This window comes from Benincasa hispida, chromosome 11, assembly GCF_027475165.1.
Source record: "Benincasa hispida cultivar pf3 chromosome 11, pf3_genome.v1.1, whole genome shotgun sequence".
NCBI lineage: Eukaryota > Viridiplantae > Streptophyta > Magnoliopsida > Cucurbitales > Cucurbitaceae > Benincasa > Benincasa hispida.
Genome location: NC_143488.1, coordinates 29,701,439 through 29,719,150, shown reverse-complemented (window position 1 = coordinate 29,719,150; position 17,712 = coordinate 29,701,439). Strand labels below are relative to the sequence as shown.

General features: G+C 37.4%; 2 protein-coding genes across 2 annotated transcripts in view; one reads left to right on the top strand and one right to left on the bottom strand.

The window, feature by feature from the left end:
• The first annotated feature begins 475 nt into the window (after positions 1 to 475).
• On the top strand, positions 476 to 2,829 carry LOC120090639 (L-type lectin-domain containing receptor kinase IX.1-like). The gene is made up of 2 exons (XM_039048358.2): positions 476 to 826; positions 918 to 2,829. Exons 1-2 carry the CDS (start codon positions 524 to 526, stop codon positions 2,700 to 2,702), a joined length of 2,088 nt encoding a protein of 695 aa, XP_038904286.2. The 5' UTR covers positions 476 to 523; the 3' UTR covers positions 2,703 to 2,829.
• An 11,586-nt stretch (positions 2,830 to 14,415) lies between these two features.
• LOC150032565 (uncharacterized) overlaps positions 14,416 to 17,712 on the bottom strand; it is a 29,477-nt gene continuing 26,180 nt past the window's right edge. Inside the window, exons 3-4 of the mRNA XM_090306943.1 lie at positions 14,476 to 14,995; positions 14,416 to 14,422 (exon numbers count right to left, since the gene is read on the bottom strand). Of these exons, the coding sequence (XP_090163069.1) occupies positions 14,416 to 14,422; positions 14,476 to 14,995 (527 nt within the window). The remainder of the gene's footprint in view (positions 14,423 to 14,475; positions 14,996 to 17,712) is intronic.

The following is a 17,712-nucleotide window of genomic DNA, read 5'->3' as shown; positions in this document are numbered from 1 at the left end:
CACTGATAGATGTCTATCGTGATCTATCACTGATAGAGAGTAATATTTTATTATACTTAAAAATATTTTCAACAGTTTTATTATTTCAAGTAATTACTCTAAGTTTTAATAATTTAAAAAAATTAGTAGACACAAAATTAAAAATTTAAGAAGTTATTAGATATATATATATTTACACTCGTGGAGTTTGGAGTTTGAGCCTGACCAAAATTACAAATTTTACTTTTCATTTGTATGACTACATCAAATTTTCAAACATCTTTTGCAACAATTTTCTAATACTATATCTTAAAAGCACTATTTTTCTTTCATTAAAAAATAATCTTTTTGCTCCCAAAAAAACAATAATAATCTCATATACGTGTGGAATAAGCATGTAATGTGAATGGAGAAGCAAAAAAGAATTCATCCCAACCATTTTAATTTTGAATTGGCAATGTTCCAAAGTTTTATATTTGAACAACAGAACAACACTTTAGCTCAACACGTTTGCCCCAAAATCCTCTGTTTTCCTCTGTAAATCATGGCCATCTCCAACTCAAACCCCTTCTTTCTTGGACCTCATAGAGACCCAAACCACCATTTACAATCCCAAGCTCTTCATTTCTTCATCTTCTCTTTAATTCTCTTCAAAGTTCACTCACTTTCCTTCACCTTCCCCGACTTCCAACAAAACAATCCCAACTTATTCTTTGAAGGCGACAGCTTCACCAGCAATGGTGTTATTCAACTCACAAAGAACCAAGCCGACGGCCCGCTCACCGACAGCTCCGGCCGAGCTTCTTACGCACAACCGGTCCGCCTATGGGACGCTTCCACACAACAGGTGATGTGCAATCAATAACATAATTAAATTTCCCTTTTTGTTCCAATTTCCATTATGAATTTGGCCTAATCACAAATCCCCTGCATCACAGGTTACAGACTTTACAACCCATTTCTCCTTTAGAATCAACACACTTAACGAATCGTTATTTGGTGATGGAATCGCCTTCTTCATTGTCCCTTACGAATCCACAATCCCCACTAACTCAACGGGTGGATTTCTTGGATTATTTAGCTCAGATTCTGCTTTTGATCCCTCCAAGAATCAAGCTTTTGGAGTTGAATTTGACAGTAAGCAAGATGATTGGGACCCAAGTGATAATCATATCGGAATCGATGTCAATTCGATTCGATCCATTGATCATCTTGTGTGGAACAGTAGCATGAAAGACAACAGAACAGCCAATGCGTGGATAACTTACAATTCCGCCACAAACAACTTGTCTGTGTTTCTAACTTATGTTAAAGATCCAATTTTTAATGGAACTTTCAGTATCTCAACTTTCGTTGACTTGAAAAGCTTATTGCCTGAAAGGGTCAGAATTGGATTCTCCGCAGCCACAGGGAAATGGTTTCAAATACACAACATCATTTCTTGGTCTTTCAACTCGACGTTAGATGATAATATTGGTGGTGGAGAAGGGGACAAGAACAAAAACATTGGTTTAGCAATTGGCCTTGGTGTTGGCCTTGGTGTTTTGATATGTGGGTTGAGTTTATTGGGATTTTTTTGGTGGAGTAAACGATGGAGTAGGAGAATGGAAGAGGATGTGGATGATTCTATAGATGATGAATTTGAAAAAGGAACAGGCCCAAAAAGGTTTACTTATAGGGAATTAACTCAAGCAACAAAGAATTTTGATGAGGCTGGGAAGCTGGGAGAAGGAGGATTTGGAGGTGTTTACAAGGGTTTATTAACAGAATCCAATACAGAAATAGCTGTGAAGAGGGTTTCAAGAGGATCAAGACAGGGGAAAAAAGAGTATATTTCTGAAGTGAAGATCATCAGTCGTTTGAGACATAGGAACCTTGTTCAACTCTTTGGTTGGTGTCATGAAAAATGTGAGTTTCTTTTGGTTTATGAGTTTATGCCTAATGGTAGTTTGGATACTCATTTGTTTAGAGGTCAAACGATGTTAAGTTGGCCAGTTAGATACAAAATAGCCATAGGATTGGCCTCTTCTTTGCTATATCTTCATGAAGAATGGGAACAATGTGTGGTGCATAGAGACATCAAGTCCAGCAATGTAATGCTCGACTCGAATTTCAATGCTAAGCTCGGCGATTTCGGCCTTGCGAGGTTTGTGGACCATGAGCTTGGCTCACAGACGACGGTTCTGGCTGGTACTATGGGGTATCTAGCTCCAGAGTGTGTGACAGATGGCAAGGCTAGTAAGGAATCAGATGTTTACAGTTTTGGAGTAGTGGCTCTTGAGATTGCTTGCGGACGGCGGCCGGTGGAGTCGAGGGCGGAACCGGATCAGGTGAGGCTTGTAGAGTGTGTGTGGGAGATGTATGGCAGAGGACAAGCTTTAGAAACTGCAGACAAGAGATTGGGAATGGAGTTTGATGAGCAGCAAATGGAAGCTTTGATGGTGGTGGGACTATGGTGCTGCCACCCTGACTTCAAGTTGCGGCCCTCCATAAGACAAGTGATTAATGTTCTAAACTTTGAAGCTCCACTACCTGTGCTGCCTGCAAAGTTGCCCGTGCCGATGTACTTTGCACCACCGATGAATCTATGCAAGTTCTCCTACACATCGACGGACATGCCGATGGATAGAAGTCAGTGTTCGTGTAGTAACTGCTCGACTTACACAACGCAATCTTCAGGAGGATCAAGTGTATCACTTTTGAAATCACAAAGACATGTGTAATAGTTTGCGAAAGCATTGGATTTGGATAGTTATTAAGATTTTCCTTTTTGTCATTTATGTAAAAAAATATACTCTTAATGGTGTTCTATCTTGTCCCATATTATTTGATTGACTTGATTTTTTTCTCCGTTGTTTGTGCTGGTTTGTTGTTTGTTGGTTTGAACATTAAGCTTGATTACTGTTATGATCCTATCATGTCATAAAAAAGTAGAAAGGTTCATTCTAGACCAAACTATTTCTTAAGAGATGTGGTGTTGGTTTAAGTAGGTTTAATCGATCAAATAGCTCATTGCCAAACGGTAGTTCAAGCCTGATTAATTTTCTAGGTCAAACCTTTGATCAAGTGTGTTTTGTCTATCTTTATCAATATATGAGAAGGGGCACTTGTAAATTTAACCAAAATGAAACGAAATATTGCAAGCATAGCCATGGTTGTTCTTTTCTTTTGCAAATATAGCAAAGAGTCTTCATCCCAACCCAAATAAAATGGATAAGATCGAAAATTTTCTTGAACTCACAAACCAAACAAACATTTAGTGAAAAGGAAAAACATGCTACTTTCCAAGGTATCTTTGATACACTTAATTGTTGAAGGATCAAGTATATTAACTTACTAATATATCTTATTTATAGTTTATCATTGATACACTATAGTATAACAAGTTAAATAATCATCTTAATGACATACTATTGATACATAAATAATTTATATAAAATTGTATTCTTAGTAAGTGTTGATGTATTGTTGATATACCAAAGTAAAACTTAAATGAATTTTGAATGGGTGTCAATATGTTGATAAAACAGATATTTTATGTTATACTCAACATTTTGAATGAATGTTGATATACTTCCATATTAATACATCGTTGATATATTTTATGGTAAGTATACTATTTATCTATTAACCTATAATATATTAATGATATATAAGCTATATCACACTACAAGAAATATGATCTTTCATATCTTTTAATTATAGCATTTTATAAAACATGATATGAAACATAAAGAGAGGAAAAAGGCACCGAAGACTAACAAGAAAGAAATTGGTTCGGCGCCAAAAAATTTGGAAAATGAAGCCCGGTTTCTAAACCCTTAAATTTTTATTTTATTTTATTTTTCTTTTCCTTCTCACCTGCCCTCCATAATGCCGGTCAAGTGAAAAATTGGTTACTTGTTATGGGGTAATTGGCAAAATTAACTTTTTTTCAAGTTTTGATTTTGATTTTTGGACCCTTTTTAAAAGCTTGTTTTTTTTTACTCCCACAATTTTAAAAATTAAGGAAAATTATCCTAATATCCTTCACATTTCAAAACTCACACAAACTCTCCAACCCTCACTTTTCTTTTCCATTTTCACCGCTCTCTATTTCAAAAGTCCTCAATCTCACTCCATTTCATTCTTGTTTTTTCATTTTTTTTATATAACTATCAAATGCAGAGTATTATATAAAAAATAAAAGGAAACAATCAACAAAGCAAGCATAAATCAAACTCCAAAAAGGTCATTTATTTTTGTCAAAATTTTCAGAAATTATCGAACTATTAAATACATACAAAATGAAATACATACTTTCTTACGGAGTGTACAAAATTACAACTTCGTGAAATACAAGTTTTAGACTTGGCGAAAGACTTTTCATTCTAGAAATAATTTGGTGAAGAGAACTTTTTGTGGGTTGTAAACAAATTAAATTTGATAGAGAATTTTTTGTTTTGGACTGTGAAAATTTTTTTTTTGTCAATTAATTTTGGATAAAATAAATTTTTGTGAATAAATTTTTGAGGTGAAGAATTTTTTGTGAATTAATTTGGTAAGTTGGTTGTTGAAATTGGGAGTGAGAATTTAATAAAGGGCATAAGAGTTATTGTACAACTAATACTTCTTACATTATTTTCATCATCAAGAGATAAAAAAAAAGATGTTTTGTCAAAAATAGGTAAAAAAAAAAATACAAAATCAAACTCAAAATAGCCCATTTTTATCAGTTTGTTGTTGGTCTTCTCAAAGGTACTTGTGGAAAATCACTTGCTTCATTTCAATGTAATTTAAAAAATTAGGGATTGATTTTCTTTTTATCGATTTCGGAAAATTAGGGCACCGGTTCAGGTAAATCGTTGTTTTTCAATTTCAAAATGTTTCTGGAGATTGAGATGCTATGAGAATCTGAAGAACGACATTTCATTCTTTCACCTTCTTCTAACCTACAATGTATGTTTGTTTCTCACCTACTTTTATATCTCAATCCGATACTTTCTTCGTGCTTTTAAACACGAATCTAGGAGATATCTCTTATTCCTTAATTGCTTCATGGTTTTGTGTTTTGGGGTTTAATGAAATTTTGCAGATCAGTTGACAACAAAATAATGGAATAATGGAGTTGGAGCTAGAAAGAATAATTAATGTTGAACCTACTCTTGTAGAAGAGATTTGGGGAGCAAAATTTAAGATATGCCATTATCAAGTTACTTATTTGCTTCATAAGAAAATACCTTGAATTTTTCATTTGTTTTAAAAAAATACTCCAATACTTTTAAAAGTTACAATATTAATCTTTAAACTTTTATCAACTTTTTTTTAAATACTCATGAAATAGAAATTCTTTAAAATTTTAGACAAAATCTGATACATGAAATGGTGTAACAGTAACTTGGAACAAAAATTTAGATCAACAATACTCATAGTAGAAAAGCACATAGATCTTAAGCCCAACAACAAATACAAACTTTCACTCACTCCTTGGAAGTATAAAAGAAGGTTAATCTCAAATTAATTCCGTTTATAACTGTTCGTTCGTTTATGGTTTTTTCTTTTGTATGCTATTATGTTAGACTTGATTTCATAATCAAAATCAAGAAAAGTTCATCTTTACTGGTCATGAACAAGCAATTCCTCTTGGTTTTAATATGTGATATTAAATTTGTTTATTTATTTTATTGAAATTTTTTCAATTAAATAATTTTTAAATTTAAAAAATTGTATTTCATTTTTTTAATAAAAAAAATTAGTAAGTGGAAAAAATCCAATTTTTAGATTTTCCTACTAACTAAGTGGACTTTGAAGTGACACTTCCAAGGCTTGACACCTAGAGATTACATGCTAGTGGAGTTTGAGGTAGAAGACATGCAAAATGGGATTTTGCATGTGTTTTCTCTATAAATGACTTTGTTTTTTAAATTTGCAAGACTAATGCTTCCACAACTTTTGACCTAAGCTCTTCCATCTCAACTGCCGCAAGGATCTAATCCCCTGAAAAGAAGAACAAACATGATTAGTGGCCCTAGAGTCAATAATCCAGGCAGAATCATCATTCTTCACTAAACAAGTTTTCAAAACTAGTAAATCATATTTACTTTGTTTTGCCTTAGCCTTGGCCACCTTCTTCTCCTTTAGCCAACGAGGACAATTCCTCTTTTAGTGCCCATCCTGGTTGTAGTGGAAACACTTTCCCTGGTTGCACAAAAGTGGAAAATGGATTTTTTCCATTACCATCATCTTTATGCTCACACAAAAAACATTATCTTCTCTACTTTGATTCTCCAAGCATGAGCTGCAAGCCATGCACTCCATCTCTTTGCATGTTCATCAAATATATATAAAGAAGATTGGAGTTGTTGGAGAAGGGAGAATGCATAATTTCGAGAGAAATTTTTCTGAAGAAGAAGTTGTCTTCTTCAGTCAGGCTGTTGTGAGTTTCTCTGGTTTCTTCACATCTTCAAGCTGTTCTTGAGTCCCACAACTTTGCCTAAAGCTCCAAGAGTATAGTAGGGAAGGCTTTGAGGTGGTTCACGTTGATAACAAGTGAAGACAGCAGCTGAACAGACATTTTCTTGGAGAGTTCATTAAAGGTATGTTCAGAAAACCCACATTTTGAGAAGACCATGCTTTAGTTTCTGCTAAAATTAGTGAATTAGAAAGCTTATGGATCATTGATACTTCCGCTACATGTTGTTTAACTCTTTCAAGAGGTGTCTTCCTCCATTTTGGAGTTGAAGATGCATTTAATGTAGGATTGTATCAAATGCAGCGGAAGAACAAGGATCATCTAAGCATTCAAATTCACTAATTTTGGCATAATATAAAACATGCTTCTGCAGAAAAATGGGTTTTAAGACATACCTCTTGAAGAACTTCTTCAAAGCTCCATCTTCAGCTGCAATCTTCTCCATATCTTGTTGTAGACCACCTCAAGATCTTCCCCACTATTCTCTTGGTGCTCTAGATTGAGTTTGGGACTCAAAACAAGCTTGAATCAAGGGATGAAGGAGAAAAGCTCACTGCTACAACAAGGTTGAAGAACCTTTCTTCAAACCAGCTTTTCTCTAAAAAACTTTTGATTGTATGCCCGATTTTCACTCCAGTCTTCTCATTATATTGCAGATCAACATGCAAAGAGAAGAGTTGCATGTGTTGTAGCTCATGCTTGGAGAAGACAAGGCCAAATGGTTGCTTCATGAGTGAGCTAGTTAAGTGATGGATAATACAAAAATCCATTTTTCCATTTAAATGTGTTTTTGTTTTCTTTTTCAATTTTATCTAAAAATCAAAATTTGATTTAATAAATCTATTTTATTTTTAAAATGAAAAATTAATTAATAAATAAAATTTAATTAATTTAATATCAAATATTAAATTAATTTCAACACATATCCATCTTTATATATTTAAATCATATTTAAATATATAAATTCTCTTATACCGTTTAATTCTAAAATTAAACATAATTATATCTCATATATTACTAATTTTCTTAATTCTAATTTAAACGTTTCAAATCAACTTATCACGCTATTCTAGAGCTAGTCTGTTACAAGCTAGTAGGGGGACCTCGTGGACCTACAGATCATGGGCTCCAACGATCCGAGATTAATTGGCTAAACTCATTAGACCAGATTAATCTCCATTCATTAACTAATGGGTCATTCCACTAAAGTCCATAGTTGCACTCCCTTCACTGTAGATATATTATGTCCACATAATTTAACCATAATCAGCAAGTCGACCCTTCACAGGTTGTTCATAATAATGACTGGGTTAAATATCTGTTTTACCCCCGAGATTATGTCTTATTCTTCAAGTCCCTATTATCCTTTAATGAACAACTGGTTTGTGATCCAATCACCAAACCAAACTCTCTCGGCCTAGTGAAAGGGTGGGGTCCCTTGTTCAAGACCTGGATTCAATACTTGAGAGAACAACCTTTCTTCTATCCCTAAATCGGGTAGGCATGAACTCCGTCTTGCACCCTATGTCCCCAGCTATCTATCCGGTCTTACCCCTGAAATGGGAGTCTTATTGAGCTGGCACTATTGAGCCAACCCTCAACTATGCAAATCTAAGGGCAATCCCGAATAAAAAGGAGTTCATAGTTAGCTCAGGATTAAGATCGAGTTACCTAGGTCATCTAGGTGAAATAGTTAGTCTTAAATAGTAAACAACATTATAAAGTAAGAGTGACTTATTTCTTAGTACGGATCTTATGCAAACTCATTACATTGGACGCCCCCACTCCTCATGTCATAACATGTACGAATTAGGATCACATCGTATGTACCACTTTACAACTCTTTGTAACAACTACAGAGTAGACCGCATCCAATGGTGTTAGTAGAATAAGGTACCCAACCTCATTCATGTACCATAGATCATTTTGACTATTTACTCGAACCTGATCCACTCTTATGTCTCCACATAAAGTTCAAGTACTCATATAATAGTCATGGGTCTTAGTTTATTGGATTTAAACTTTCATACAATTTATAAGATCAATAACAAGTATATTGATAATAGAAAATGTTTATCATTTTACAAACTGCGAGTTTTTAGGACATAAAACCCAACATTTAAAAGCCTCATGCTTGAGCTGTCCAAATGGTTGTTCGAACATTCCCCGTAGGGACTCCATGATCTCTGTAACGTGTTTGGGTTGATGATATAAATTGCTCACAATGATGCGATACTACTTCTAATTATGCGTTAATTATGGATGTTCATGTAGTATGCCATGCGTTGTCACAAGTTTCCTTACGATGGAACCAAGTGTAATTCCACTGCAAGTTTCTCGGTGTGATCTAAGGTCGAACACGGGGACTGGTTTAGGTTATTGTGATACGTTCATGATATATGCGACCAAGTTTTCAATCTTTAAAATGAGTTTGTATAAGTATATAAATTGCAATAAAATAAATGAAAGCAATAAAGATGCGATAAAAACATAAAAATACAGTAAACCTAAGCTAGATGATACAAGATATAGACTTCATGTACAAGATGTTGGGATTAAAGTTGGCTGTGAAAGTTATGCAAAGACATGGGATGCGGCGGCAAGTCTTATGAACAGAATAGAAAGAGAAAGACAACTAATACAAACAACGCAAGTTCTTAATTGGATGGAAGATACAAATACTGTTCTGCTCTTCTCTTGGCATACATCTCTCAGTGATCGGCCATGCTCCCACATGTCTGTGGTGAAACAGAGACTAACGTAATGAATGCAAGGTTGCTTCCATGTCTGGAAGTACTACTCGCTTTAGTTAACGCATTCTCCTGACCTTCTCTCGATAGATCAGAATGACACTTTCACTTCTGCTCTCACATGTAAAGATGTCATCTAGCATGCTTTAGCTAAACGTATTTTATATCTTTAATACAGATTAATTTCTTAGTGATTCATATTACTCATCAGGGGGTTAAGAGACATCATGGAGAAATTGATTGGTGGGTGAACGGAAATAAACAGAGAATGGTAAATGGAATTTATCGAAACATTTAATATTTCTACTAAGCATTTGATACATGGTGTGTGAATGAAGAGATAAAGAAAACATGAAATACACAATGAAAGACAAATAGAATAGATACAAACAAGTGCCAATGTCTTGGCACTGATTCGATGGAGATCTGCTTGCCGGATAGGATGGATTTGATGGTAGGAAGAGCTTCCCTCTCAGGCTTGCTCTACCGGTAGCAGGGATCTTTGCACAGAGCTTCCGATCGGGTGTTTGGCAGGTTGGATCTGAGATTCACCTCTCAGTCTTATCTCGCCTTCTTCTCGGATTTCTTCACTCAAGCACTTAGCTCAGCCTTTTCTCTACAATCTAGAGCACTTAGCCCCGTATCAAGTAGCATACCTTTTCTCTGAAATCAATGGGGTATTTATAGGTGCAAATCTTTGACTCTGGCCTTGTGGTCCCCACTCATGGTTATGGTAATTCCGAAGATGGAGGGATATTATTCCTTCTGTTATGCAATCAGACCGTCAATTCTGCACAACCGTTAGTTGTACACGTGTCTTAATCCTCCGCTCTTGCGTTACTCAGCTGCATCTTTCGATCATAAGTTTGCATGCGGTGTCTGTTTTTATTACCGCATGTGGTTGAAGCACAGTCCTCGGATCGACTGTCACATTGCGCTGCCATTACGGTAATCATCTCTTCATTGTTGATTGACGGGTGCAATGTGACAGAGATGCGTTGATTAGTCTCTCGTGAGCCTTGAGCGCAAGTGGTGACTTGGTCTCCTGCAAAACAGAGTAAAATTCGGCTTGTCTTCCATCTTTTTGGTGTTAGTGGGTGTAATCGCAAACATTTATAATTATTACAATACTAGGCTAATTTTTATACAAATGGTGCATAATTACTAACTTTTGGCCACAATATCTAGATAAGGTGGCATAAATAACTTGTACTTCTACAAGTTATCACACACCCAAATTTGATATATGCTTATCCTCAAGCATATCTTCTACTAAGGCAATCGTGCTCCATTCCTATCCTATATTTCTGCGATGATTGGTTGCTCCGAATGTTACACTTAGGCACATTACTTGACATCGCACTTTCCTTCTATCCTTGCTAATTCTTAGCAAGCCCTACTTTATTCTTCTATGTAACAAAATTCTGCTCAAAGACACTTTTCTAGTTTTCAAAATAGAATGTTTATCTCTTCTTTATCAAAACAACTTGATGTATCTATATGCGGTGAGCAAAACTTTGTGTCATTTATTCACTTAGAGACAGTTGATCATGGTTACACTCTTCGTTTTGGCTTGTCCCCACGGATGTCATGCGAACATTCAACTGCGGTTGTGTGGCAGTTTCAACTTTAGCTCATGATAATCAGAGGAGTTGTCCCTTGCACTCTTTTTATTTTTCTCTTATTTATACTACGTTGTTCTTGGAAACCCATCGTTTTGGCTTGCTCCTACGGGTGTCATATGAACATCCAACTACGAGCAGACTCCTTTCACAACTAAACTCTTATCAGGTTGGGAACAGTTTTGAAATTTTCCCTTGTGCTGACATTGGGGTTTTGCATAATTTTTTTTTTATTTTATGAAAATGGAAAAATGGAAGCATTTTCTTAAATACTGCATATTCTTGATATTATCTGCTCAGACCTTCCTCACCCCCAAATTTAAAGATGAGCAAGGTTCTCATTGCATTGTTTGGATAGACTAGACAAACACTTAAAAGAAAATTTCAAAAAGAAGGTTTGAGCAGAACTTTGAAAGATTAAAGGTAAAGTACTACTAAACTAAGAGTCAACTTAGTGTTAGTCAAAATTTACTAAGTATGGGAAATGATTCGAAGTGTAAACATATAATACATCATAGCAACGCAATGAAGATCGTAAAAATAAAAGACTAAGAATGTCACAAAAATTAACAAAGGAAGATAAAGACGGAGGCACAGGCAAAAAGTAGAGCGAATATATACTCTGATTGTATTGACTATTAACAAAGTATACAAATATATTACAAATGAACACATTACAAAAAAATTTCTATTGCTTGTACAAGAGTCAAAGAATTTGATTAACTTACAAATTTGACTTAGAAAGGTGCATGATTTAAAATTCACACTATGCTTCCAATAAACACAAATACATTTTTTCCGAGGATGGGCAATACGCCTACATCTCCGCAGCATACCCCTTACCTAAACACATTTCTAGAGGATACCTCAACATAGTGCATTTAACTAAGGCTGGGCAAAGGACATATACGTGCGCAACACACCCTTCATCGTAATGTATTTGGGTGTACAAGATGCATAGCCTCTCTTGGTTTCACTTACTACACCCACCCTCTCATACATACCGGTTTATTTTCCTCTCTTCATAATTCATCAAAAACGCAAGTCGAAAAGACCTTACGGTGATTCATTCCATCATTCACAAAATTATACGACCAGCGCTACTACATTTAAAGAATGGAAACATATGTGAAATTAAATTGCCAAAACATAAAAGACTAATCCTACTACACACTAATTACGGAAGTAAGAAAACGGTAAAAGAAAGTGGTAAAGAAAGCAAGTAAACATAGATAAGAAGGTCGATTGAAAGAAGTTCTTAGAGTTACCGCAATCGCTTTCCCTGCAAGTGGTTTAATCCTACTTGCCCAAGTCAATGGTATCCATGTGTCGATCGAAGTCGCCTTCATAGTAGGGTTTGATCTGCTGACCATTGACTTTGAATGCGCTGCTCCCGTCTAAAGTTGTTAATTCTACTGTGCCGTGAGGAAAGATTGTCTTGATTCGGAATGGCCCCGACCAGCGAGACTTCAACTTTCCTTGGAACAGTCGCAAACGTGCATTCAATAATAATACCTGTTGACCTTCGGTGAATGTTCGGTCATTGTGCCATTTCTTCGTTTTCTCCTTATATATCTTAGCATTTTCATAGGCATCCCGTCGCCACTCAACCAATTGATTCAATTGCAGCTTCTGGACTTTCCTCGCACTGGCTAAATCAAACTTCCGCTTCTTGCATGCCCACATCACCTTATGTTCCAACTCAAGCGGCAGATGACAAGCTTTTTTGAAGACTAGGGCGTACGAGGACATGCCAATTAGTGTTTTGTAGGCAATCCTGTAAGCCCATAGTGCCTCATCAAGCTTGGGTGACCAATCCTTCCTGGCAGTATTAACTACCTTCTCCAAGATAGTTTTGATCTCTTTGTTAGAAATCTCTACCTACCCATTAGTCTGTGGGTGATAAGCAGTTGCAACTCGATGGCTGACGTTGAATTTAGTCATCAGGTTATCAATTATGCGGTTAATAAAGTGAGAGCCCTCATCGCTGATTAAGGCCCGTGGCATCCCATATCGTGCAAAAATGTTTTTCTTCAAAAACTTCGCCACAGTGGCTACGTCATTCTTGGCACATGCGATGGCCTCAACCCATTTCGGTACATAATCAACCGCAACCAAAATATATTGATGACCTTCGAATGGTGGAAAGGGGCCCATGAAGTCAATTATCTAAACATCAAATAATTCAACTTCTAAGATTGATGTCAATGGCATTTCATTTCTTTTAGACATATTCCCTATCTTTTGACACCCGTCGCATTGCACAACCTGGGCATGGGCATCTTTAAACAGTGTTGGCCAAAAGTAGCCGCACTGCAAGACTTTTGCTGTCGTTCTTTTCCCCCCAAAATGTCCTCCGTATGAGGACTCATGATAGAGCTCTAAAATGTGCTTGGCTTCATGCTCAGGAACAAATCGATGTATTATATGATCAGGTCCTTGTCGATAGAGGAATGGATCGTCCCATAAATAAAATTTGGCATCATGTCTTAGCTTCTTCTTCTATTGGTATGCATAATCATCCGGTAGTTGACCGTAAACTAGGAAGCTTACTATGTCCGCATACCAGGGAACATTAATGTCTATTGCCATTAGTAGCTCATCGGGGAATTTTTCCTCAATATCTTTTTCTGTCCCTTGAACCTCGCAATTTTCCAATCTTGACAAATGATCTGTGATTTGGTTCTCGATGCCCTTTCAGTCTTTGATTTCTAGGTCAAACTATTGCAGGAGCAACACCCACTGTATCAACCTCGGTTTTGCATCCTTCTTCGTCATTAGATATTTAATCGCAGAATGATTCGTATATACCACCACCTTTGTTCCGATTAAGTATTGTCGGAACTTTTCTAGTGCAAATACTACTGCGAGCATTTCTTTTTCTGTGGTCGTATAGTTCTCCTGCGCGTCGTTCAGTGTTTTACTCGCATAATAAATAGGATGCAACACCTTTTCCCGGCGCTGACTCAAAACTGCGCCCACGACACATCTGTTAGCATCATACATTAATGCAAATGGTTGCGTCCAATCGGGCGCAATCAAAATTGGTGCAGAGATTAGTTCCTCTTTCAAGATGTTAAATGATTTGGTGCAGTCGTCATCAAAATTATACTCGCGATCAGCTTCTAGAAGTGTACTTAAGGGTCTTGCGATCTGGGAGAAGTTGCGAATAAATCTTCTATAAAATCCCGCGTGTCCCAGAAAGCTCCTAAGTGTCTTTACATTCACAGGTGGCGGTAATTTGGAGATTACGTTGATTTTTGCCTGATCGACTTCCAATCCTGCCTTGGAGATTTTGTGACCCAGAACTATTCTTTCCTCCACCATAAAGTGGCATTTCTCCCAGTTCAGAACAAGATTTGTTGCCATGCATCTTTTCAAGACTTTTTCGAGGTTAGTCAAACAGGAGTCATAATTACTGCCGAAGACTGAGAAATCATCCATGAATACCTCGACTAACTCCTCCAAGTAATCTGAAAATATTGCCAACATGCATCATTGGAAAGTGCCTGGTGCATTACAGAGTCCAAATGGCATACATCGGAATGCGAACGTACCAAATGGGCATGTGAAGGTTGTCTTGTCTTGGTCCTCCGGTGCAATTGCTATTTGGTTATACCCTGAATATCCATAAAAAAAACAGAAAAACTCATTCCCCGCAAGTCTATCTAACATCTGATCAATGAACGGGAGTGGAAAGTGGTCCTTTTTAGTGGCCAAATTCAGCTTGCAATAATCCATGCAGATTCTCCACCCTATAGTTGTCCTTGTGGGAACCAATTCATTCTTTTCATTAGTGATGACTGTCATTCCCCCTTTCTTTGGCACACATTGTACTAGGCTCACCCAACTGCTATCAGATATCAGGTAGATGACACCGACGTCCAGCCATTTTACTATTTCCTTCTTTACAACCTCCTTCATGGCAGGGTTCAAGCAGCGTTGCCTTTCTACTGATCCATTCTTTCTTTCTTCCAAACGAATCTTATGCATGCAATACGAGGGACTGATTCCTCGAATGTCTGTTAAGGTCCATCCTAAGGCTTTTGCATTATTTCTTAGGATCCGTATGAGAACATCTTTTTTCTCCTTACTCAATGATGCAGAAATGATAACTGGTAACGTATCGTTACTCCCTAAGTAAGCATACTTTAGGTGCATCAGCAGCGGCTTTAACTCCAACACAGGTGGCTCTTCTAAGATGGCTTAATGCGCTACGATGTCCGTTCAGATAACTTGAGCGGTTCAAAATTAAATTCCGCATGAATTGCAGTGCAATCCTCCTCCAACATTGCACCGATTTCAAAGTCCTTCTCCCCCATTTCCTGCAGAGGTTCGTGCCACTGTTCTCCCCGAAACTCTTTGATATATTAGCAGTTCTCTATATCTCCTAGGTACTTCAACGCATTAAGTATGTTGAATTTTATTCTTGATCATCGACCCGGATGGTCAACTCTTCTTTCTGCACATCGATTAATGCCCGCCTTGTGGCGAGAAATGGGCATCCCAGGATGATAGGAATTTCTCTATCGGCCTCATAATCCAGTATAACAAAGTTTGCTAGGAAGATAAACTTGTCCACTTGCATAAGAACATCTTCTATCTTGCCCTCCAGAAGCTTTATTGATCTATCGGCTAGCTGTAATGTGATCGTGGTTGGCCTTGCTTCGCCGATGTCCAGCTTCTTAAAAATTGACAAGGGCATCAAATTTATGCTTTCCCCTAAATCACATAGTGTGTTTCCGACCATCTTCCCTCCTATGGTGCAGAGCAATGTAAAAGTTCCAGGATCCTTCATTTTAGTAGGGAGATTGTTTAGAAACAAAGCGCTACACTCATATGTTAGTGCAACTGTTTCATTTTCCCCAATCTCTCTTGTTTGCGGGAATATCCTTGAGAAATTTCACATAACTCGGCATCTGCTCTAATGCTTCTATCAAGGGAATATTAATGTGTAGCTGACGAAGAACGTCCAGAAACCTCTGAAACTGCTTGCTATCATCTTTCTTTTTCAGCCTGGACGAGAAAGGTGGAGGATCCTGTCGTGTTTCTTGCTCACTTTGCTGCTTGGTGAGGTCATGTGCTTAATGTGTGTCATTGGTTGGAGGTTGCATTGATTGAGAATTCAAGTCTTGATAGGCTTCATCTCTTGTAGATAATCTTACTTCTGAACTAGGGTCGCTTCTATTATTCAGTAACTGGTCATCATCAACAGTTAAATCTGTTGGTGTTATTACCACATCTGGTACCTTCGGCATAATGGGAGTTGTCGTTCTGCCACTTCGCAGTGTCACTGCATGGCATTGTTCTTTACCTCTTGCCCCCGAAACCCTGAGCTTCCATTCTGTGTACCAGGCTTTTTCTTCTTTAATTCTCTCGTAAGCTGATCTATCTGATCTTCTAATTCTTTGAGAGAGTCAGCTTGTGATTGTCTCATTGCCTCGCTCTTTTCAATATAATGCTTTAATGATGTCTCCAGAGACGATGTACTACCAGAGGTATCATATGCAAACAGTTGGTCACAATGTGGCATACCTTGAGAATTACTTGGGTTGCAGTCTGGGTTAGTAAAGATCGGAAGGTTGCCTCGATCCTTTTTATAACTAAATTGATAGAAACCATGGCCCTCCTGATTGAGATTTTCATCCAAACTAAAAATTAGGTGACCCCCCAACCAGGGTTGTGGTTGTTGCCCAATGCTTCATCATACATAGCATATACAGGTTGTTGATTCCATGGGCAGATGTCTACTAGATGTACCTCTTCCCATTGAGTGCACTCCATAGCGGTCATATGAGTCACCGCATTAACTAGCGATGTTCCTTGGGAAAGAATTCTCTGCTGATTAGCCACCGTCTGGAAAAGCGATGTCATCGTGGTCATTTGCTCGATCAATGCGCTCATTGTGTCCATTGGCACATCGGCCCTTTCTACTTTTTCTGGCTCCAGACATCTTACCTTAAGCCCAGTATCAATCCATTCGTCAGAATTTCACGATATACAATCCAATATGTTCTTTGCTTCCGTATATGACTTATTCATTAATCCTCCCTCTGCGGAGGAGTCGGCAATTGCTTGCATTGATTGGTCCAGGCCATTGTAAAAGGCTTCCATCAAAATACTATTAGGAATCCTGATATGTGGACAGTTCTTTACTAACTGCCAGAATCGCACCCAAGCAGTGCTCAGGGTTTCATAACCCTTTTGCTTGAAATTCAAAACCTCCCTCCGCCTCTTTGCGTTGACAGACGGAGGGAAGAATCTGTTCATGAACCTATCAACCAACTGCTCCCATCCATGAATTTCGCCTGGCTCTAATGCTTGAGCCCACCTCTTTGCTTCATCCCGCAATGTGTACGGGAATAGATACAGTTTAAGATTTTCTTGAGTTACACCAAGCATGGAGAATACGCTACACATGTCTGCAAAATTAGTCAAATGTGCGTGTGGGTCTTCTCCCTGTAATCCTTCAAATTCTCCCACATTCTGAATCATTTGAAGCATGATAGGTTTTATTTCAAAGCTTCCATTCCCCTCAACTACTGGTCTTGAAATCCCTGGTGAAAAATTGTAGAAATCTGGCACTATATATTCCCTCATAGGGATATTCTAGTCAGCAGCAATAAAAACAGGAACTTGCACTGGAAAATCTCCCCTCTAGTTTCCAGCAAATGCCATATTCTCATCAACCATATTTCTTCACCAATAAATTCAGCCCTGAAGAACTCTGCGCGAAGAATACACTTGATCTCTGGGTCCACTTAAAGTTACCAGATCACCCCAGCACTCTTAAGTCGTCAGACTGCTCTCCGCATTGAACAGTCAGTACAAAGAGATCTGTTCTGCACATAACATGAAAATATTCAATTAACCATTAACCATGTCCCCGGCAATGGCGCCATAAACTTGT